The sequence below is a fragment of the Barbatula barbatula genome (genome assembly GCF_947034865.1).
Source record: "Barbatula barbatula genome assembly, chromosome: 17".
NCBI classification, from domain to species: Eukaryota; Metazoa; Chordata; class Actinopteri; order Cypriniformes; family Nemacheilidae; genus Barbatula; species Barbatula barbatula.
The window spans coordinates 19,403,439-19,428,312 of record NC_136780.1 but is presented as its reverse complement, the minus strand read 5'-3'; the positions used below and the strand labels follow the sequence as shown (position 1 = coordinate 19,428,312).

The 24,874-nt window shown below is 42.8% G+C and overlaps 1 protein-coding gene across 4 annotated transcripts in view; it reads right to left on the bottom strand.

Moving 5' to 3' along the window:
• The window catches only part of LOC306906856 (6-phosphofructo-2-kinase/fructose-2,6-bisphosphatase-like), a 52,761-nt gene that overhangs the window by 6,883 nt on the left and 21,004 nt on the right, over positions 1 to 24,874 (bottom strand). Inside the window, exons 6-14 of one of the 4 annotated variants that reach the window (XM_079478546.1) lie at positions 20,631 to 20,687; positions 20,183 to 20,304; positions 17,782 to 17,989; positions 17,289 to 17,435; positions 17,089 to 17,193; positions 12,771 to 12,900; positions 12,430 to 12,492; positions 12,215 to 12,279; positions 8,684 to 8,833 (exon numbers count right to left, since the gene is read on the bottom strand). In XM_079478546.1, the coding sequence (XP_079334672.1) occupies positions 8,801 to 8,833; positions 12,215 to 12,279; positions 12,430 to 12,492; positions 12,771 to 12,900; positions 17,089 to 17,193; positions 17,289 to 17,435; positions 17,782 to 17,989; positions 20,183 to 20,304; positions 20,631 to 20,687 (930 nt within the window). In that variant the 3' untranslated portion in view covers positions 8,684 to 8,800. Of the gene's footprint in view, positions 1 to 8,683; positions 8,923 to 12,214; positions 12,280 to 12,429; positions 12,493 to 12,770; positions 12,901 to 17,088; positions 17,194 to 17,288; positions 17,436 to 17,781; positions 17,990 to 20,182; positions 20,305 to 20,630; positions 20,688 to 24,874 lie in introns of those variants that run through there. The other 3 variants (XM_079478545.1, XM_079478544.1, XM_079478543.1) reach the window with 3 other exon arrangements.

Here is a 24,874-nt window from a genome sequence, read left to right as displayed (position 1 = left end):
TAAGATCTCAAAACGCATGACTTTTGATAATATCTAGAATAACTAAATCCACCAAAGGGGGTCGAGCTTTCTCATACGTAGCACCTAAACTCTGGAATAGCCTTCCTGATATTATTCGAGGATCAGACACACTTGCCCAATTTAAATCTAGAATAAAAACGCATCTTTTCAGCCAAGCATTCACTTAATGCAAAATATGCTAAATAAACCACCAGGAGATGCTGACATTAGATATTATTTACTAGAATAATTGGATTTATTATATAAAACACCATGTAGTGTGTTTTACCCTTTCTTGGGTTTTTCGTTTTTCCCCTGTAAAGCTGCTTTGGAACAATGCAAATTGTGAAAAGCGCTATATAAATAAAATTGAATTGAATTGAATTAAATAACCTCGGCGGGTGATTTGGCTAATTACACCAGCACCTGTAGGTTATAAAAACGCATGGCGCAAACGCGTCTTCAGGTTCTTTTGTCTTCAAGGACCGTGTACATGTGTGCGCGCGATTAGAAATACATCTAACGTCTAACGCAAAGCAGATTAGGTTTCGCTATTTCTGTCGTTTTTCTAAATAAAAAACCTAATCATGTCTAGTACAGAACGAAAATGTGTGCCTCCCTGTTAGTGGTACCTGGACAGCTGGACAGACATAAGTTCTGTTTTGAGTGATTGGGGGTTGATCATGCTACCCTGGGACTGAAGGAAGAGTGCAAACTCTATGATGTGTTTGACATCCGAGTTCTCCGTGCTTGGCGTTCATACTTTAAGAGCAACCGAGCCGCCTGTCCCCCGAGCTGGGGTTCGCAGTTCGATCAAGCTAAGGCATGGGAGATGAAAGGAGCTTCTCCTGTGCACTCGCCGAGCCGCGACGTCCTCGCGTCCGCTTCTGAAGCGTGCCCCGGCACAAGGCATCCCATTTTTCTGCGGGCTTGAAGAGCGCCGCCTCTCGTGAAGTAAAAGTGTTAGAGGAGCTTCTCGGGGCGGTGACTAATGCAGTCGACCGTTCGCCTTCAGGACTGTTTGGGGATGCAGTTAATACCGTAGTCACTAGGTTCCGGGAGGCGAGACGCCATGAGGAGGCTTTCGTGAGGTATCTCCCCATCGTGCCCAAGCGTCTGGAGTGTCGGCCTCCCACTCCAGACCAGTTCTCCAGTCCCAAAGAGGCACACAGTCTCGGGTGGGTCCGGTGTACCTGAGACATGAGGTCATCAGTCAGAGTTTGGCTAGTCTCCCCCCCCTTAAATAAGCAGGGGAGCAGCCCACCATGCCCCTCAGGCCAACTCGAGGAGGCCGGACCTGAGGCAGTTCATCACCTCCAAACAGAAGCGATCCTGAGAATTGTGTGCCCAGGTCTGTGGGGGTATGCCCCCCAGGGAGGGGTGCCCACAAATCTAAGAGAAAATAGAGGCTTTTCAACGCGCGGTCTCCACTTCCGTGCAACCGGAGCGAGCACATCTGTTGACACAAGAATTACAAGCTCTGCTGTACAAAGGGGCCAGAGAACGTGTTCCCCTATCAGACAGAATGTCAGGCTACTACAGCCGGAATTTTCTAGTTCCCAAGAAGGATGGTGGGTTGCATTCAATTCTAGATCTTCGCGAATTGAACCACTACCTAAATAGTTCAAAATGTTGACAATCAAGATGATTGTGTCTAAAATTCAGTGTGAATTCAGTCGTGAAGATCGTTCTCAAAGACGCATACTTTCACATAGAGATCTTGCCACAACACAGGAAATTCCTGAGGTTCGCTTTCGGAGACGAAGCTTATCAGTATCTGGTTCTTCCATTCGGCCTAGCCCTTGTCACCGTGCACATACACAAAGTGCATGGATGCAGCTCTGGCGCCTCTGCGACTCCAGGGCATCCATTTTTAATTACATAGACGACTGGCTGATTTTATCTTAGTCTTGGTAGCTAGCTCTTCGACATCGGGATGTAGTCCTAGTTCATCTCGAGACTCTCGGGTTAAGACTCAACGTCAAAAAGAATGTTCTTTCCCCTACACAGAATATAACATATTTTGGGGTTATAGGGGACTCGATCGCAATGCAAGCACAACTGTACCCTGGACGTGTCAAATCCATCCAGAGCACCCTGAGGAGCATCAGGTTAGGCCAGAAAGTGACAAAACATCATTTTCAAACAGTTCTATGTCTCATGGCGGCGGCTTCTACAGTAATACCTCTGGGCCTCCTGCATATGAGACCATTTCAGTTGTGGCTCACAGCCAGGGGGTTCTATCCAAGGGCCAACCCCCAGAGGCATATAAGGGTGACGCGCCAGGGGCTTCGCACCCTTTTTATGTGGTTCAGACCTAGGTTTTTTACTTAAGGTCCCTCTCTCGGTCCGTGTTGTCATCGCAAAGATGTTAACGACAGACGCTTCCCTCCCAGGGCATGTGAATGTGGGAGAAGACTTGCTGTCCAGACAAGCTGTGATGAACGGGGAATGGAAACGTCACCCCGAGTTAGTCAGACAAATCTGGGAAAGATTTTACGAAGCAGAAGTGGACCTCTTTGCTACACAGGAAACAGCACAATGTCCCCTCTACTTCTCTCTTAGTCATCCCGCTCCCCTGGGTCCGGACGCGGTGGCCCAAACCTGGCCCAGACTGCGGCTTTACACATATCCCTGATAGCTCTGCTCCCGGGAGTCCTGGCGAAGGTTCGTCAACAGGGGTCTCGACTCTTATTAATAGCTCCCCGTTGGCCAACCAGAATCTGGTTTTCGGACCTAATATCCCTCTCCTTGACGACACGCTATGGGCGATCCTGGTCAGGAGAGATCTTTTGTCTCAGGCACAAGGGATAGTGTTTCATCCCCATCCAGAGCTGTGGAACCTCCATGTCTGGCCCCTAAAGGGCACCAGCTGAGAGTTTCGGGGCTTCCGCCCGATGTAATAGAGACAATTTTAAGCTTCACCTCTAGGTGTCAAAGCTCATTCTACAAGGGGGGTTATATCTTCTATGACCTTAGCAAGAGGTGTCCCCTTGCAGCAAGTGTGTGATGCGGCGGGCTGGTCCTCTCGGCACAAATTTTTCAGATTTTATAGTCGGGATGTCCATGTTACTTCAGGCTCACATGTTGGAAACGCAGCATTGAGAGTAACTTTTGATAGGGAACGTCTTGGGTTACTTGGCTGTAACCATGGGCGAGGCTAGCCCCTTTTTAGGGGTGCTTCAGCACCCCTAAAAATGAGCTCAGCACCCCAAAAACTTAGAGTAAGAAATGTTGTTATTCAAAAAAAAACTTTCGTCTAAATTCGTTAAATAATGTCATAAACACACTCCGTAGTTTGTGGTTTAAAATGTATATTTTAAGGATGAAATTGAAAACATCCCTGCTTAGCAAATGGTGTCATCCTCTTCTCTTCTTCTACTCTTCCTCTGTACCTGCACCGCTCAGCGCGACCGTCATCCAGCGCGAGACACACGCGGAGTGAGAACCCGTAATGTAGTGTTGTGAATCATGTAAGTTGCTCCAAAGCCTTGTCTCACACTTCTTTCCTTTTTACCTAGAGTTTGCGAATCCACCGATTGCGAATCCATATCGGTGAGTACTGGAGTCAGTATCCTGAATCACCATGGTACACCTATAACAAGTGTTTATATTCGGACTATTTTAGTCCAGCGGGTCGCCGCCGCTGTGGAGTAGCACAGGACCCGGGTGACTCGTCCATAGTCATAAACGGAGAGAAGTAGCGCCGGTTACAATGTTCTTCCGCAAGACGCATGCAGCGTGAAACAAAAACAGCAGCGCGACAAATAAACTGCTAATCTGTGTAGTGGGTACGTGTGTCTCTGTTGTTAAAGTTTATCGTTAATTTGCTACTCATTTTAACAATTGGGAGTCAGGTAAACATGACGTCACGTGCGTCTTTTTTTGGTCAGTCGTCATGGAAACATGAAGCCCTGGCGTTTGGACCAGATTAAAATCAAACGACAAATGTTTTTCTTTTGCTGTATTTATTCATTCCTCACACACAGAGGATTTAACCTGAACCCGGCTAACTCCTGAACTCCCAGCATTACTCTCTCTCTCTGTGTGTGTGTGTGTGCGTGCGTGCCCTGCCAGTGAGCAATGGACATACGACCGAATAAGAACAAAGAATAAGAAAAAAGACAGATTCAGGTGAGAGACTAGGGACAGTCCATAATGACCTTGTTTTTTTTGTTCTTCTGAAAAGTGTTAAGCTAAAGTAACAGATAATGCAAACCAGCTGTTGTTGTATCAAATTACTTATCTAGGCAATGGTCTCCTGCTTTCATTTATTTATTTCAAACCCACAATGGAGAATACAGCTTCTTTTGTGAAAGGAATTTGTCATTTCAAAAAGTTTCTAAACCCAATAATAATAAAGACATTTAGAATGACACACATCTGTTTGCCTTTCGATCACATCCTTAGAATCTGTAAATGGTCTCCATAACATTTTTGTGACATGACAAACTGACCTCAACTCTCCTGCCTACGATATATTTGTGTATGATTGTCAGTCCCAAGGGGAAGAGAGGGAAATGGAGAAGGTGAAGGTGAAAGGGAACGCATGCAGGAAGAACCAGGTGAGGAAACAACAACAATAAATTTACATATAGTGAATAGTGGCAAGCAAAACAGTAACTACTCATACTCCTATACTAACTCACTGGCATTAAGTAGCCTATATTACATTTATTGGAACATTATTTTACACCACATTTTTTCATAATAGAGGAGGAAGGCAAGAGGGAGAGTCCATAAGAGATGAGAGGGAATTGACTAGTGAAAGAAATGAAGAGACAGAGGGAGTTCATCATAGAAACCACCAAGCCAAAGCAGCAGAGACAGAAGAGAGCTGTTTAGACTTAGGGGATAAGGACACTGGTCCTAAACAGTTAAAGCTGTCTCAATACCCTCATACTCAGTTTGGCACACAAAAAAGAGCCTTTCAAGAACAGTGGTTCAAATGTTTCAGATGGCTGGAATTCTCAGCTAGACAAAATGCTGCTTTCTGCTTTCCTTGTAGGGTATTTGGCAAAAATATCAGAAAGGATGCACTTGTTAATGATGGAGTTAATAACTTAGCAAGTTTCAAAAACACGAAACAACACAGTCACATAAGGACAGTGTGGTTTGTTGGAACAGCTACAAAGCAAGCCTGTCAAAAGGGAATGTTGTAGAGCAGATAAAGGCAGCAAGTACCACTGAAATTAGTGAAAGAAGGCAGTATCTGGAGCGTATTTTGGCACTTCTTGGGGAAGCAAGGTATAGCGTTCAGAGGTCATGATGAAACGCATGAGAGTCACAACAAAGGCAATTTCCTAGAGTGCATGTCACCTTTGACCAAATTTGATCCCTTCTTGCAGAGATACACAGCCCCTTCAAACACCACATACCTCTCATCTGATTGCCAAAATGAGATGATAGAGTGCTGTTCACAAGAACTTACAGAAAATATCATCAGTGAGATAAAGGGAGCAAATATGTATGCCATTATGGCTGATGAGGCCAGGGATGGAAAGACAGAACAGTTGGCACTCTGTGTTAGATTCGTGTCTGTTGAGGGTGCCGTCAAAGAAAGGTTCCTAGCCCTTACAGAGGTGTCACATTTTGATGCTACTTCGATAACAGCTGCAATTGAAAATAAGTTGGTAAAGAAGGGAATTGATCCGTTGAAAATGTGTGGCGCAGACATATGATGGGGCAGCTGTCATGAGTGGGGATGTTGGGGGTGTACAAGCCCATTTTGAAAAAAAGCACCCTGAGGCAATTTACGTGCATTGCTATGCACATGAGTTAAATCTTGTTTTATGTCACACATGCAAAGCTGTCTCTGAAGCCACAGAGTTCTTCAGCATGCTGGAAAGTCTCCATTCTTTCTTTAGTGTCTCCCTTGTAAACCACCATAAGTTTGTGGACACTCAAAAGAAGTTAGGGTTGCAGCCAAGAGAACTTGTGCAGTTGTCAACTACACGCTGGGCATGCCAGCTTCATTCAGTGACTGCAGTGATTGATAATTTCCCTGCTATCATTGAGTGCCTCTCCACAATCAAGACACCTACAGCAGTTGGATTGAGGGCAAAACTCAGTAAATTCTCCTCAGTGTATTTGCTGATGGTTTTCCACACTCTCCTGTCTGTAACTGCAGGTTTACACAGATACCTACAGAAGGAGACCATTGACATTGCCCAAGCAGTGACATACAAAAATGCAGTGACTGACACCATGAAGCAGAAACGCAGTGATACCACTGCTGCAGAACTGTACTCCAGAACAATAGCTATGTGTGAGGCAAACCAGATAGCAGTAGAATCATCCTCGGGACAGAGGCGGAAGACAAAGAGAATGGATGAATATGTTGTTGAGTCAACTTGTGGGGCAGGCAGTAAAACCTGTGGCTCTTCAGAGTCTGAACATCTCAAGAGGAAACTTTTGTTTCCTTGTCTGGATCGAATGATCTGTGAACTTGAGAGACGTTTTTCTGGTGTGAATGAGGATATGCTCAATGGAATTCAGGCATGCAGTCCAACTTCAGGCCATTTCTTGTCTGAGCCTCATCTGACAGCACTGGCGCTGCATTACCATATTGAACTTAAGTCAGAGGAAGTGATAGTAGCAAAAAACTTTCTGAAGCGCAAGAGTGAGGCTGGAACAGTTCAGGACATGCTAGCAGTGTACAAACTCCTAGATTCGGAAATGTTCCCTTCACTGAAAGCTGTGATGCAGGTTGCTTTGACAATACCAGTTACCAGCTGTACATGTGAGCGGTCTTTTAGTGCCTTGCATCGGGTACATACATGGCTTAGGAGGACCACAGGCCAAAGCAGACTCCAGCACCTAGCTGTGATATCTATTGAGAAGGAGTTGCTAGATAAAATTGAACACCAAAGGGTCATAGACAGGTTTGCTACCCTCAAAGTGCGGCGACATAGATTAAGTCTTCCAACGTAGAGCCAAATGGGGATTCAGGGGAAGTACTTCAAGATTTTCTTCTTTTTTTATATCTTTACTTTCGAATTACTTTCAAAACCTCTGTAAATAATCTGGAAATGTTGCACTTTTTGGTTTTACTTTCTTTTTCTTGATGTGAAGTTTGTTTTATTATTATTTATTGATGATTGGTTTCTGAAAGTTCAGACAGACGTGCAACCATATATATATGTTAGAGATAATTTACAGAAGATGAATTTCATTTAATGTCCAAGAATCTGTTACTATGTTCAATGACAATAAAGTTAAATCTAATCATTTTCGGAGTTAGTTTAATCAATGTTAAAATGCTAAAGTTATTTTTCAATAGACATATTTTGTTTTTGTGTGAAAAGAGGGTGGGTGGTGGCAGTGGGGCTCATTGGGTGCTCAGCACCCCTAAAGCTCTGACCCTAGAATCGCACCTGCTGTAACCCTGTTCCCTGAAAAAGCGGGAACGAGATGCTGCGCCTCGATTTCGCACTGTAGGCAAGGCAACGCAAGTTTATTTATATAGCACATTTCATACACAATGGTAATTCAAAGTGCTTTACATAGAATACATTTTAAATATCCATTTGATAAAACAGTGAAGAAATAAGAAAAATAAAATTTAACCAGTTAATAAAAAATAAAATATAGTTTAGAATATAAAATAAAATAAATAAAATAAAGTACAGCACAAACAGTCGGACAGTCAGAGGCACAGTGCACATTCATTAAATGCTAAGTTTTAAAAAGATGTGTTTTGAGTCTGGATTTGAATGTGACTACTGTGGGAGCACATCTGATCTCTTCTGGAAGCTAGTTCCAGCTGCGGCTGGCATAATAGCTAAATGCAGACTCTCCTTGCTTGGAGAGAACCCTTGGTATTTCTAGCTGATGCGATCCTAATGACCCGAGTGTTCTTTTGGGTCTGTATTCAATGAGCATATCTGCAATGTATTGAGGTCCTAGGCCATTGAATGATTTATGTACCAGTAATAAAACTTTAAAATCTATCCTATATGTAACTGGTAGCCAGTGTAAAGACCTGAGGACTGGTGTGATATGATCATATTTTCTGGTTCTGCTCAGAATCCTTGCCGCAGCGTTCTGGATGAGCTGCATCTGTCTTATGGTCTTTTTGGGGAGGCCAGTTAGGAGTCCATTACAATAATCCACCCTGCTGGTTCACCTTGAGAACTTCATCTTTATATCCAAACGCAATGACTTCAGTTTTGTCTTTGTTTAACTGAAGAAAGTTTTGGCACATCCAACTATTTATTTAATCAATGCATTTGAGCAGGGAGTCAATGGGGCTGTAATCGTTGTGGGAAGCGCTTCAAGGGCGCAGGTTGATGTTTTAAGGTGTTGAACGGTTTCTTACAAATTTTTGCCATCAATTTCTTCAAGATCAGACATTGTAACTACTTTCTCAGGTTGTGGTGTGATCTGTCTGACCCCAGCGCTACTCAAGGATGTGCTGATCACCTTTCTAATGTTATTGATTTTCTCTGAAAAGAAAGAAGCAAACTCACAGCTGACTTGGGGGGTTTGTCAGTCTGTCTACAGTAGCGAAAAGAGTCCGGGTGTTGTCTAAGTTGCTGTTTATTGTTATGTGGTACGAAACACCCAAGAGCGAGGTAGGTACAATCCAGAGGCTTTAATGTACAACAGAAATGCCAGACTCAATAGCTGTGCAAAAATAGAACAGAAATACTCTCCCGAGGAGGTCAGGAACAAAACAGGAAAAAATGCAACACAAAAATAATCCGTATGACTCCGGGAACAGTTCCCCTAGATGCAAGAGTAATCCACACGGCTCGGGGGAGCAGGTCCTCTTAGATGCAACAATAATCCGAATGCCTCAGGGAACAATTCCCCGTAGATGTAGGAACCTCTGAGGAGGAGATAAGAACAGGGTCCAGTGAACTGACCGATCTCAACAGGTCAATGGAGACAGGGTACACAAGGCAAGGCAAGACAGCTCTAAAAAAACAAGACAGGGTAAATATAATGCCAGCAGACACGATCTTACTCACAAAATAATCCGACAAGAAACAGAAGGAACAAACACTAGAAGTAGACAGACAAATTAAGACCAGACGAGAAACAGGTGTCACCGCAAGACAGCACGAGCGCTGATTGTGACGAGCGACAGGTGAAACCAGGGTTAACGTGTATCAAAGAGAGATGAAGAATAACTCTGTATAAATGTGTGTGTAAAGGGGTAAATGAGAGCGAGAGTGTAAAGGAAGAGATAAGGAGGATACCCAGATCCTGACAGTTTATAATATTTGAGAAGAAAGTCTGTCTAGCTTTGCCTAGTTTCATATTGAAAGCATGGATGGTGTCTTTGTAGATGTTATAATGGACTACAAGTTTTGTCTTCCGCCACAAGCGCTCTGCTTTTCTGCATTGTATTTTCATATATTTGCTGTTGAGTTTCTCCAAGGTGCTTTTTGTCTACCACTTTTCCTGACTTTCACAGGAGCAATATCATCAATTACACATTTAACCTTCGAGTTAAAAGAATCAAGGAGAGAGTCAACAGAGTCAGCAGATATGCTTGGTGTTAAAGATATGGCCTTCATAAATAGTACACTAGTGTTATTATTTAAGCATCTCTTCTTGACAGACACAGATCTAACTTCAATCCCAGGGGAGATCATTATATAAAAAAAATACAGATATTATCAGATAGTGCTTCATCCTTAATAACAATAGATGAAATGTTTAGACCCTTACTGATAAGTAAATCTAGAGTGTGTCCATGATTGTGTGTGGGTCCATGTACATGCTGAGTCAGGTCAAATGTTTTTAAAACAGTTTTGATTTCTTTTGTCATATTGTTTTCTGCAGTATCTATGTGAATGTTAAAATCTCCTGCAATAGCAAAACAGTCAAACTCTGAGGAAATTGTTGAGTAAAGTCCTCCGCAAAGGATGAAGAGTATTTTGGAGGCCTGTAAATAGTGATAAGTAAAATGCGAGGAGCACCTTTTAGCACAATACCCAGATATTCAAAAGACGTGTAATTTCCAAATGATATTTTCTTACATTGATAGACATCTTTAAAAAGAGCAGCTACTCCCCCACCTCTCCTAACTGATCTGCAGACACTCATAAAAGTAAAGTTAGGAGGGGATGCTTCATTGAGGACTGTTGCACTGCAGCGGTCTTCTAGCTAGGTTTAATTTAGAAACATAAAATCCAGGTTGTATGTGGTTATTAAGTCATTGACTAGAAGTGATTTTTTTTTAAGTGAGCGGATGTTTAAAAGTGCTAACTTAACAGTCTTGCTTTTTGACCCCGTAGCAATCTTGGTTTGACGTGCAATGGGCACCAGATTAGTCTGGTTTTTATGTACGACTATTGAAGGCCTTAGACTTTCTGTCATGTGATAGCACAGCAATAGAAAAAGATACAGGCACACTGGATTCCCGCTTGTTCTGTAAACATTTGAGAAAGTTACTGTTATCATAGCGGGGACCCGACACATATCACTTAGAGCTGGTATCTGTTGTTTTTGGTTGTCCTTGAGCATATGGAGGAGGGTGTGGGCCCTGGCGTTGTGGCAGAGGCTTGTCGTTTTTTGGTTGATATCTGGGGGCTTCCAGCAAGTTTGGTTCCAGCATACACAAGTTTTTCCATTTTCTCTGAGAAGCACAGAATGGGACTCACTGGCTGTGTGCTGAGGGCATCCATGACGGAGCTCTGATTTGTGTTCCGTCTGGTTTGGTGGTCCCACAAGTAACTTTGTTTCAAGAACTGCAATCCTTTGTAAAAAGTTTGTGGCAGTTTATGCAGCAAGTAGATTCCAGAGAAGGCATTTTCTCTTATCCTTATGAGTGTAGACAGTTTTCTCTTCCCCGGAATGTAAGCTTTCAGTGGGAGGCTGGTCAAATAGAATAACTCTGATTTTTGTAGTAATACAAGCGTTTGAGCACTGTGCCGATTTGCTGAAGTTTAAATTAGGTGATAAAAGGAGATAAAATATGAAAGTATAAAAGCGACAGAGTAAAGCGCCGAGAAGTAAGCAGGAGCGTCCGACTGTGACTTGACTCCTCCTCTGTAGGCGTGCCGGACGTCTTTTCAGACAAAGTTGGAAACTGAAGACACGTTCGCGCCACTCGTATTTATAACCTGCAGGTGCTGGTGGAATTAACCAAATCCCCTGCCGAGATTATTTAAAGCCAAAAATGTGGCCGTGTTTGACACATGCTTCACAACAGGTCGAACAAAGACTTTCGCCTATATCGTTTGAAACGCAGCATCTCGTTCCTGCATTTTCAGGGAACAGGGTTACAGCCAAGTAACCAGAGATGAAACTAATCAATCCCTGACACAATGATAGAGGTTATTGACCGCATTTTATAGCTTCTTTTAACACATTGTCAGAATGCGGCTTTTGAAATTCCTTGTAAAATTTGCAAAAAAAAAACATTGTTACCAGGAGATTTATTGTATTTCAATTTACTGATCCCAAATCTCATGTCACAGACACACCATACCCCCCCCACTTCCAAGATCTTACTCACCCAAATTCTGAGAACACTAAACACTTAAATGCTTTTATTGACTTCTGCTGCCAGACTGCTTACCTTGTAGGCTTGTTTGAGTTGAACTACACTAGCCTATCACCAACTGAAGAGATGTGAAACACATGCAAACACATGTCCTATCCCTGTTGAAAAAACAGCCTATGCTGGTAAGGTAGGTTTTAAAGCATGGTAGCTGGTTTGTGCTGGTTAAGCTGGGCATTCGCTGGTTTAGGACTATCTTAAACTAGAACATGACCAGCACAAACCAGCTACCATGCTTCAAAACCTACCTAACCAACATATGCTGGTTTTGTCAACTGGAATATACACACGTGTCCAGTCCGGCCGATAAAAATAACAAATGTGTCATCATCAAAGCTTTCACAGTTGATTGGGGACAGCAGCTGGTCTCGCTTTGCTTTCATGTCAAATACCACATTTTCTAACCAGAATGCATTGCATCTGTCAGGTGGTCATGATAACAACATGATCAGATTCGGTTTGGTAAAATCAAGAATAGAGACACAGGTTAACACTATCATCAAATAATGGATTATGTTTCCTCTGGCTTTCAGCAAACCCACTGGTATGCCTCCGGAACACATACAGTATACTTTAAATATCTGGCACAAGTCACGTGGAATTCTTTTATAATGCTTTTGTGTCTTTTTTAAGCTTGAGACGGTCCCTGAAATGTTTAGTTTTGGGGTAAATTACATTGAGTTTTAATGTACTCACCGCTGGTCTTTCTCTATGTGTGTTCACTGCTTCAACATTCAGAAAGATTGACTCAACTTTACAGCCTGGACCAACAAACAAACAAATAATGAACACAATGTGTGGTAATGAAATTAAATATAAAATGTATAATTCAGTAAAATAAAAAAGCTTCTATTAAAAATTATAGTTTTCTTTACCCTGCAAAAAAATTTGAATTGTACAATTGCACTGACCGTAGGCCACAGGTGTGAGCTTCAGCACTGTATGCAGAGGACACTTCAGATACGGCAGCTCATCTAAACACAACATCACATGTACACACACCAAAGCAGCTCAGTCAATCACTTTTCCACCCTGGACAACCATTCGCCAAGTTAATTTGCCTTTTCAAAGTATAATCGGAGATGATAGGTTCTCAAGTCAAACCTCATTCTATCAGTCTTGTCACAAAGTCTCGTTCCCTCCATCAGGGAACCGAGGTTACATTCGTAACAGAGACGTTACATTCGTAACAAAGACGTTAAAATCTGTGACTTTGGATATATGTTTAAATGTAAATGTTTATTAGGTCTACCTGCACTTTTGTCCAGAAAGTATGCCAGCAGACAGCGCATGACGGCCTGATGACAGATGACCAACACATTCTCCTGTCGCTCCAGCTCCATGATCACAGGCTCTAAACGCTGAACCACATCCTCATACGACTAACACACACAAACAAACACACACATCATCAATTTAATGCTTTACACTGTCAAGTCTTCTGTGTGAAAGATGTTCGTGCACTGTTGAATTGTTTTGAATCACCAAACTATTTAATGTTTTCAACTGAAAAAGAAAAACCTTTTTCGCATTCTGAGGACCCACTGCCCATTTTAGATGTAACTCTTATCTGACAAACTCATCTGAGGTCTTGGAAACTTCACTACGGTAACAACCTGATAAGTAGAAATGTGTGTTTGATTAGAGAGATCTTCGAAATGTGCAGTGCTGGAGCTTCTCCAGGACCAGAATTGGGAAGCACTGCTTAATTTATTTTTATTTATTTTTAATTTATTAGGCATTCCACAAGTTAAATGAATTTGGCTGATGCCTGTCTGCCTCGCTGCTAGCTGTTTGTTTGTAACCTTGCACTTGCACTTCGTTTTAATATTAGTGTGTTTATCACTGTCGTTGCTAACTTATCCTGATATCTCAATAACCCTGTCTTGTTATTTAATTGAAGATTCCAAACCAAAATTGATAGTTTACTCAACGCCATTAGCATAACATTAGCGTACTGGCTTTCTTTCTGGTTACACTGTGGAACATCAGCTTGCCATCCAGTTTTTTCTAGTTTTTCTCTTTCAAGCGTGTATACTACGATTCATCGAGCAACTTTGGTTAGTCGCAATTACTCTTTAAATCCGGTGAGTTATGGCTTCTACTCCTTTTGATCAGAATGTTAACATAGAGGTTGTCTGAGTGGTGCCTACAAATCATTTTTATAAATACCTGGAACAGGGGCAGGTGCTGTCCTTCTGTCTAGAAATATGGCACATAGTCTCAATGAACAAAAATGGATTCACTGGGGCCCAGGTCAGGGAGCAGACACAATGGCATAAACAACTGTCCGCTTGCCGTCTCACTTCGCTTAATACACAAAATGCACAACATGCCCAAACCCACGATGGGGAAAACATGAACAAAACAAGTAGGCAAACCCAAAACTTCCCACAAGGGGGACAAAACAAAGTCTTAAGGATGAAAAATAAAAAAAGTCCACCAACTTGGCAACAGGAACAAGGGAAATATTTCAATTTAAACACGGAGGAGGGTATGTAGGGCAGACTACGGAGAGTATGTACAATGAACCGACAAAGGACAACAGGGCACTAAGACAATATAAAGGGAAACACTAACTAAGGATGATCACAAAGGGAGGGTGACGGCCAGGTCAACGGAATGAACCACTAACGGGAAGATAGACCAGGGACGGTGATAGGCAGGTGATAAGACTTAACACTAATGGGGAACTGGGTGGACAGGTGAGTGTGATGAAACATTCATGGGGAACTAACCGAGAAACAAGGGGGCAGGGCTAAAGGACGCAACACTGGAAAGAGAGAGCATGTCATTACAAAACAAACAATGCCATACCTTTACTCTGCTTAAAACACATGGGTCTGACATGATCCTGCCACAAGACTTGAAAAACTAAGACAAGGAGAGGCAGGATCACAACAGCTTTGGAAAAAAGCATCTGCTAACTGACTAAATGTAAATGTAAATTATAAACTTGAGACTCTACTGAAAGGCAGAGGGGAAGGTGTCGCTGCACTCCAAAATAACAATTTTAGCATTTCCCAGAAGTCTAATTCTAAATACAATTATTTTGAAGTCATGGTAATTCGTGTAACAATACCTAATACTACGGATAAAACATTTATAAAATGTATTCTGGCTATTTTATAAAGGCCTCCAGGGCACCACACAGATTTTATTAAAGAATTTGGTGGGTTCTTATCATAACTATTAATGCCCGCAGAGTCCTTGTCATTGGAAACTAGGACATGTGTCTAAAGCATATAAGGTGGCTGTTATAAGGTCTCTTGACAAAAAAAATCTACCCTAGAAAACTAGTTAACTACAGACCTGTGTCGAGTCTACCTTTCATATCTAAACTTCTGGAAAAAGTTGTATAAACTCAATTATATTTCTTCCTCCAAAGGAATGATATCAGTGAACATTTCCACTCCGGATTTAGAGCACATCACAGTACAGAGACTGCTTTGATCAGAGTTACAAATTATCTGCTTTTGGTGTCTGACCGAGGTTGTATCTCCTTATTGGTGCTGCTAGACCTTAGTGCTGCATTCGACACCATTTACCACAGTACGCTCCTACATAGACTTGAAAATTATGTTGGCATTAAGGGAATACTTTGAAATGGTATAGATCGTATTTATCCGGCAGTTTTCAATGTGTAGCAATAAACAATGAGGTGTCCCGCAAATCGCAAGTCCAGTACGGTTTACCACAGGGCTCAGTCTTTGGGCCTATGCTCTTCACATTATACAGTACATGTTACCTCTAGGAGATATAATATAACAGAGTTAGCTTTCACTGTAATGCTAATGATACTTAACTTTATATTTCCTCGAAGCCTCATAAAACACAGCAATTCCATTGAATAGTGGAATGCATAGTCGGTATAAAAAACTAAATGAGTAACAACTTTTTAATACTGAACTCGGACAAAACAGAAGTGTTACATATTGGACTGAAAACAGCCATACGTAACAACCAAGGTGGCGGGCTGGGCGTAGCAGCCCTGCCCCCTTAGGCCGGTTACTTGAGCATCTAGTGGGTGGCTCTAACCAGGCCTAGTGCTCCACACATAGTAACCCTCCCTCACGGCGGTTCCGTCTGATGTATCCTCATGATTGCAGCACGCCAGCTCCCTTTTATCCCTTATGATATCCGGGTGTACACCGGCATGCAAATTTAATTCGAAAATTTTCATTGGCCTTTTCAAGTCAGTCAGAAATTATAGGTTCTCAAGTCAAACCCCATTCTGTCGACACAACAATTGGGTTAACAAGCATTGGGGTATCAACTCTGATTGTACTTTTTAAAAGGCCAATGAAATTGGCAAATGGCGCTGCATGCGAGTCTCCGCCCTGTACATACGGTATAAAAGGAAGATAGCATGCCCATTCATTTACCTTTTCGGCTGAGGGACCTTGGAAGGATACCCGGGTCGCTACAGCAGGCAAAGCATTGTGGCATAAAGGAAGTTTTTCGCCGGGAAGTTTTTGGTTTGCTTTCTATATACTATTTAGTTACATTGTCTGTCCCCCATCGTGGGTTTTTCTATTTTCCTATTTATTAAAGTCTTGTTTGCTACCCTGTAATCGCTGCCTGCATCTGGGTTCTTCCTCGCCTCACCCCTCAGTGATCTCGTCAGGCTCACCTCCTTTGCAGTCTTCACCAAGGGAACTCAGATTTCACGGAATATGCGGACAGGTTCCTGAAGGCTGCAGAGGAGGTGGTCTTTAGGGAGGCGGAGGTGGTGGCATTGTATAACCGCGGCCTCAGGAACCCTCTATCGCCGGCAGAGATGAGGTGCTGAGACCGCTGGACTCCGATGGCGTGATTAGGTTCACCATGATCCGACTGGAGCCCAGGGTCTCAGTTCATCCGAGACCCTGGATCTCCATTGGTCGCCATCCCTGAGGGTCGCGCCCTGAAAATTGGGGTACCGCTGTACAATCTGCCTCATCTCCTGCTACCTCTCCACCACCAGCCAGCCTTCAGGGCGAGCGAGGAGAGAGTCCTGGGGGTCCTCATCAGAGGCTTCCATCCCGGAACCAGCCACGCCCTTCACCTCGTTCCTGCGGCCGGCCACCAGTCGGATGGTCCGGCTTAAAAATAAGCAGCAACGGAGGGGGGCGCGGGGCCCTGCCCAGGCATCCAGTCCTGTCCATCAACCGGTGAGCCAGCTGGCTGTCCATCCGGTGTTCCAGCCCCTCTGGACTTCCCACCGCCTCCCCTGTTTGTGATTTTAATTATCCCACCCCAACCCTTTCATTATTATTGCTTGTTTAACCCTGTTAATTTTTTGTAACCACTGCCTGCATCTGGGTTCTTCCCCACCTCACCCCTGACAAAAGCCTTACTGTTGTGTGAACTTCAAAGTTTTCACACAATGCAAAGAAAAGTGTTTTTATTTGTTTTACTACATGTCATGTACAGTAAATGCACTCTGAGAGCATTTCTTCACAGTTTTTCCTAAATCTTAATTGACACGTGTGTCACCGGACTGCTCCTTAGTTTGATTCAAGATCATCAAGTAATAACATGGCACAAGCTTTTTCATTAGCAGATGAACATGTGAAGCGGTGACTCACCTCACCCTTTGGATAGCGGTAGTGGTATTTATCTTGGTCTCGGAGCGCAAACTCCTCAGGAAAATGACTTTGAATCTCCTCATACGTCATCTCCTCACACACACCCTGCAGACACACACACACACTTCATGACGATGGTATCTCATCATTTCACAGTCAAACCCCACAACACCAGTCAATGTCATACTGGCCAGACTCACAGCATCAATCTCATTCAGGGCCTTCCACTGTTCGTAAGATGCACCGATCGCTTCAGCGCTTTGGATGGTTCTTCTCATGTGACTGGTCCAGATCTTCAAGTCCTGGATACACTGACCTCGGATGTACTCGCCCAGAACAGCAGCAAACTGACACAAACATCAACGGGAACAGCTAAAACAGCACCTGGTTTCCAAGATTTGTTATTCAACCACTTAAATTGACACCGCTCATCTGGGAGTCGTCTAGATCAAAGCAATTTAATTATCAAATTTAATAGAAATGTCTCATTAATACAAGATCATATTTACAAATTATTAAATCAATTTGTGCGTCATTTCAACTCAGTGTGGTGTCTGGACTTAAAGTCTGTAGTCTTTAATTTGTTTTAAATGACCTAATAAAATATTCTACATAAATATTCTTTGTCAAGTAATTTACTCCTGTGGCATGTAGCTGTGTAATGAGCAGGATTATCTACACCAGTTGTTTTACCCTGATTCCACCAGGTGAGAGACCAGAATCACCTCCGATGCGTCCCCGAAGGTTGAGCTCACTCTCTCCGTGTCGACAGAGGTAGATGGTACGAGGAGTGACGTGAATGTTCATCAAGTAGTAGACGATACGGCTCTGAATGTGATCCTGAACCTGATTCACCAGAAACCTACTTCCCACGTTAAAGATCTTAATGTACGACAGATTCCTGTGAACACACAGAGACCACACACTAAACTCTTACAACTGACATGAACAGTACTGCTCCAGGCATTTCATTTATTTCACATTGATATTTAAGTCCTTAAGATGTTAGTTTAACATTTGATTCAGTTCTAAATATTTTGTTGGTTGTATTTTGGTCTAATGTCTGTGACACTCAAACCGCCATGTACGTAAAAAAAAAGTTTAAACATCTCTGTTTCGTATGTAACCTCCGTTGTGTCGACAGAAAGGGGTTTGACTTGAGAACCTGTCATCTCTGACTGACTCGAAAAGGACAATAAAATTGGTGCATTCAATTTGCATGCCGGACTCCTCCCCGGATATCCGGGTATACAAGGAAGACGGCGTCCTGCATTCGTTCTGAGGAGCCTGAGAATCATGTCTCGACTGCTGCAGCGGCCGGCCAACGTTGTAGCATGAAGGACACAACGTCTCGTTCCCTCCATCAGGGGATCCTGTTAATTATCTTGTTATTGTTTCATTCTCCTCACCTGGGTTTGGTCATCGTTCTCTCTCTCTTCGCTCCTGTTCCTCGTTTTGCATCCAAATGTTCTTCCATTTATATTCCTGTTTTTCTCTTGCCTCTTGTCAGATCATTTTGTTTTACACCTGTTCTGAATGTCACAGCTATGTTGTCATTTAGTCAGTCTTAATTTTCTAGTTTATTCTTGTTTAGCTTTTTGCCTACTATATAGAATGAAATTATGCGATTTCTAATTTATCCTTTTGTCTTTGCCCCCATTTTTCCTGAGCCAAACCCTAAAATCTAAGACTTTTTTCTATGTCCACAAAAGTCCTATTTCTCTCAAATATTGCTCACAAATCTGTCCAAATCTGTGTTAGTGAGCACTTCTCCATCCACCTCACAGGTGTGGCATATCAAGATGCTAATTAGACAGCATGATTATTGCACAGGTGTGCCTTAGGCTGGCCACAATAAAAGGCCACTCTAAAATGTGCAGTTTTATCACACAGCACAATGCCACAGATGTCGCAAGTTGCATTTGGAATGGTGACTGCAGGAATGTCCACCAGAGCTGTTGCCTGTGAATTTCTCTACCAGCTTTTGAGGTGCTTTCCCTCTCACCGGTTTCTTATTACTACATCACTCTTTCAACTGTAGATCATTCCCCGGCCATTAGCACCCATATTATCTCATCAGTCCTCAACTGCAGCCTCTTCCCGTTTATTGGGTTTCTCTATTTAATCCCTCTTGTTTTCTGTTGTCTGTGAAAGACCGTTGCATGTTTTTGCCAGCTCTGACTGCCAAAGTCTAGCACGTTTAGACTTTTTGCTTTCCCATAGTCTTAGTTTTTGCTATAGCCACATTTACCCTCAGTCCTAGTTTGACTCCTGTTACTTCTCCCCTCTATCTCTCCTCAGTACCTGTTGGCATCCCGGACCTCTCTGCAACCAAGACGGAGGATGCTTCATGTGACGGGACCACTATCTTTGTGAGTTGTCATTTAAACGCAGGTCAATACACTATTTTGTCACATTTTAATTTAATGCAGATGTACCGGAAAGTGCATATTTTGACAAATATCACATCTACACACAATGGCATGTGTCCTTGCTCATTAATAATAAAGTTACATTTTCGTATTGTGGAGTTTACTTTTCTGCTGTCTGCTTTCATTAACAATTATAATAATAGTGATATTCTGTCACATCCCCCTCATGAATTGGCTGAAAGATATTGAATGCTGTTGTCTCGTTAATGCATTCATTACTGGTTTAGCAGTTTATCACCAGTCTTTCACCGGTTAAACTATTGTGTTGACAGGACAAATACCTTTAACCAAACAAAACTTGACTTAACATAACTTAGAGACCAGGGGAAACTGAACAAGACAGGGATGCAGACAATCGAACCCGGACAGCAAACTACAAAGGCATTAAAAATAGGAATAACGAGGGCAACAGGTGAAGTGCGTACACTGATAACCGATAATGAATAAAAAAAAAGACATGGGCTGTCATGATCCTGTCAGCCTGGACTAGAAAAATAACTACAAAGAGAACAGGATCATGAAATATAATAAATAGTTTTACCCATTTTTCCTCTTTTACCATAATGCAAAATTAACTAATTGTTTCTGGGAGCTGGGGCGGATGTGGAAAATCTGTAAAAAAGAACATTAATTTTTTTTACAGTGTATATGGATTAACTCACCTGTCTCTGTCATCATTCAGAGGAACGTATGTTAGTTTGTAGCAGTCGATCCTCTTGAGAAAGTCAGCGACTGCCTCCTCTTTATCACAGCTCATGTAATCTGGACTGCTCAGCTTCACTTGCTACACAAACGCTCACAACATTTTATTGTATTTTGTACGGTGCACACACGTGTTGTTTTGTTATTCTTCAGCAGACTTGTCCTTAAAATGTGTTTCAAAATAAAGAGCTGTCAGACTGTCTTCAATAAACAAAAACACTTCTCCTCTTTTCTTATATTTCTTACCTATACAAGTATATTTTCTGTTTTGAGATTCAACCAACAGCTTATAAAATCAACTCAAATACATTAGATGACAAAGAAAACACACACAGTCCATGCAAATGAAACACACACGTACAGAAACATTGATGTAATAAACAAACGATCTTCGAGACGAAAATGTACCTTAATGTTTTCTGCAATGATGTCTGGGTCATCACAAAGAGACTCAACAAAAAAGACCTACAAGAAAGAAGAGGTTAATTTCTAAGTTCTGTACTGTAGAATTCACCAGTGAACACTTAAAAGCAGAGGTGGGTTATGCTTCATTTATTTCGTTACATTTACTTGAGAAACATTTAGGAAAATATGTACTTTTAAAGTTCATTTTTAAAGTAAACTTTTAGGGGAGAGCGGGGCGCAAAGTAACGCGGGTTTAGCTGTAACACGGATGAGTTTCATAGTTATGCAGGGTCGACCAAGTTGTGCTTTCGGCCATTGCAAGATGATGATCATCTGTGAATTTGTGAATTAATGGAGATATTGGACAAAGTGTGTTTTGGCAGGATGACAGTAAATTTCTTCATATGTGTTTTTCAATTTCTCACTTGGCTGTGTAAGTCACCAAATGCAACCATATATTATCTTAATCTTAGTCTTATTCCCTACCACATAGCACCATGTGGTAGGCAACTTGGCATTGAAGAAATATTTACACAGCAGAGTTAGTTGTAACCGTCATGAGCAAGGCTCCTGCAGACCCCTCCACTCGCTACCAGAGGGAACCCTCTCCAGAATATTGATCCCTATTTGGATTTCATTTCCCACATGCCTGAAGCTGAATACACTTGCATCTGAACTGCATTAGGAGAGGTATATCAGTCACCCTCATCCATGCACTCGTTGCAAAGTCTTGTTTAGCCCGGTTAGCAATCCTGAGCATTTTTCTTGATTACCTGTGTGTTACTTTGGATTATTTATTCCCCTGGACATTCTAGCTGCCTGCACTGGACTGTTTGCCCCATTTACAGGAACTTACAATTGGTTGCTGCCAAGTTTGTTGGTGATTGTCCTTGCCTGTACGACTAAGCTTTTAATAAAACTGCAAATGGATCCTCATTCAACATACCTCATTACGGTAACAATGTGTTAGAAATCCCAATGTGTGAAAATGTATACAAGATAATGAGATGAAAACAATGTTAATTCCATTAATGGAAGTCATAACTGAAAAGATAATATTAGCCATTTACATGTATGATTTTTTTGGTTAACAAAATTAGAAAGATTAATTGACATTTATGCTTTTTGGGTTATAACTGTGCAGCGTTTTCTCATAGATATGTAATGGAAATTTTCTAGTCTTGCTTCATGAAGCGTTATCTTTGATTTTCTTCCTGTTATTCTATCCTTGCTTCATGAAGTGTTTTTCTTTAAGGTGTTTAATGTTTTTCTCTATACGCATCATGCCTTTGCCCTCGAGCAAAGGCCAATATGTTCTGTTTGTGATAATGGGCTGGAGGGCAAAGGGAGGGGGTGTCACGTTTGAATACTATATAATGCATGAATGCAGGAGGAAAGAGGGCCTTTTTTCTGCACCATGCTCATCGCTTATGATGCAGATTAAACGACAATACAATTCTTTGCAAAGAAACCTCATGCATCTTTGTGCGTTGCGTTTGTCTGTGCTGACTCACCTAGTTTAAGGAATAAGAAAATTCCACAACAGATATATCAATATCTCGACAAGATGGTGGCATGCATGGATGCAGCGGCTTTTAGCTCTCCTGTTAGGTGTTTTGTTTGTCTAGATTTATGTTTGATATCTGTTTGTTGAGAGATTTGCATACGATCATCAGGACTGTCAAATCACACACAACGACTTCTTGTTGAGAACTCTTTTTTTTACACATCTCTAACAAGCATACATGTTATCACTTCCGGCGTGCAACCACTTAACCACACCCCTTCAGCACACCGTCTTCTTATTGGCCACCTATAACACATGTTATTTAATCTCTATGACACGTCCCCCTTTTACTTTTACTTTCTACTTCTTATGCAAACATCTGTAAACTTAATATTTTCACTTGCCTTAAGAATTGTCAAACAGATAACCCTGTTCTTTTTAACTACAATAACTTACTAATTCGCATGTATTCGCAGCATTTGGGTATTCTTTAGGCACCACCTGTAATGGCCTGTGGTTCCATATCAGCTCCCCATCCACTTTTGAAGCCTGCACCATAAACGAGCGTGGTGCGACCTCTTGTGTCTTGACCCTTACCGGACCTTTCCACACTTTTTACCTGTCCAGTTTTGTCAGCACAGCTGCACAGTGTCAGGTTACAGACAGGAAGACAACAGAGGGTGGAGTGTAATATATATTTAATCAGCAGAATGGAACGAACTCCAGATACAATGGTGAATAAACAGATTTAGAGCTGGTAAGAATGACTTAGCTTGCAGTATAAAGTCTCTATGAACATGGATGGAAGATGACACGAAACTTCATCATAAGGTTTATCTGTGGGAAGAGGAGTGATAGAATCAGTGAAGGGTTTGAGGAGAGAGACATGAAAAGAAGGTGCAATCCTGTAGTGAGGTGGTAGGTTGAGTTTGTAGGTGACTTCATTCAGCTGTCTCTGTATGGTGAATGGTCCGATGTATCGAGGACTCAGCTTACGGCAAGGCATGCAGAGACGGATGTCCCGCGTTGACAGCCACACCTTCTGTCCTGGCTGGTGCAGAGGGGAATCTCTTCGCCGTCGGTCCGCTTGCTCCTTATGCCTCCGCACTGCCTGCTGGAGGTGCACGTGAGCCGAGTCCCATACCCTCTCGCTCTCGCGAAACCAGAAGTCGACAGCTGGAACCTCCGAGGGCTCACCCGACCAAGGGAAGAGAGGGGGTTGATACCCGAGGATATACTGAAAGGGGGTGAGCCCGGTAGGGAGTTCTGGGCATATTCCGGCCAGGGGAGATATCGGCTCCAGCTGTCTTGGTACTGGTGGCAGTATGTTCTAAGATACCGTCTGATCTCTTGAATCTTCCGCTCAGTCTGGCCGTTGGTTTGTGGATGATATCCGGACGAAAGACTGACGGTAACTCCAAGGAGTTTGAAGAAGGCGTGCCAGACTCGGGAGATGAACTGAGGTCCTCTGTCCGAGACAATGTCCTCAGGAATTCCGAAATTGTGAAAGACATGGTTGAAGAGAGCTTCAGCAGCTCCGAGAGCCGTGGGGAAACCCGGTAAGGGTATAAGTTTGCATCCTTTGGAAAAACTATCTACCGCTACAAACACACAGGTGTTACCTTCGGATCGGGGAAGATCAGTCATGAAATCCACCCCGAAAGGAGACCAAGGACGTCTGGGTATGGGTAGTGGAACAAGTTTGCCTTCAGGAAGTTTACGGGGAGTATTGGTAATGGCACAGACTGAGCATCCCTTGATGTAACGGAAGACATCCTTGGAGATGGAAGGCCACCAGTACCGTTGTCTGAGGAGCAAAAGGGTATGCTTGCTACCTGGATGTCCAGAGCCCGGAGCAGTGCGAGCCAGAAGGGCTGTATGAAGGTGTAGAGGGACGAAGGTGAGCCCTTCAGGACCTCCCGGCGGAACGGGATGACGACGGTTCTCCTGGGCGATCTGTTTGTCGATCTCCCAGATGATGGGGCTAAGGATCACGGCTGGAGGAAGAATGGGTTTCTGGTGTGTTTTCGTCCAAAGAGGAGTGATAAAGAAGGGAGAGAGCATCTGCTCTTCAGTTCTTACTACCTGGTCGATAGGTGACTTGGAAGTGAAATCGAGTGAAGAAGAGGGCCCAACTGGCCTGACGAGGATTCAATCTCTTAGCCTCTCTGATGTACTCTAGATTACGGTGATCTGTTATGACCTCGAACTGGTGATTAGCTCCCTCCAGCCAATGTCTCCATACCTCCAGAGCCAGTTTACTGGCGAGCAACTCCCGGTTTCCAATTTCATAGTTGCGCTCTGCCGGGGACAGTTTCTTGGAGAAGAAAGCACATGGAAGGAGTTTGGGAGGCTCACCCTGCCGCTGAGATAGGACCGCTCATACCCCTGTGGAGGAGGCATCTACCGCCACGACAAAAGGAAGATCCGGATTGGGATGAACGAGAATAGGAGCGGTCGTGAAGGCTTCTTTGAGGCGTTGAAAGGCCAGTATGGCCTCTGGTGATAAGGACAGGGACTTGGGCCGGCCTTTCAGAGTCGAGGTGAGGGGTGCACTGATGGAACTGTATTTCTTAATGAATCTTCTGTAGAAGTAAGCGAAGCCGAGGAATCTTTGAAGTTTTTTTACAGCAGTTGGTTGTGCCCAGTTTTGGATAGTCTCCACTTTCCTCTGGTCCATCTGGATGCCCCGTTGCTTGATGATGTATCCCAGAAAGTGAATCGAAGTGGTATGGAACTC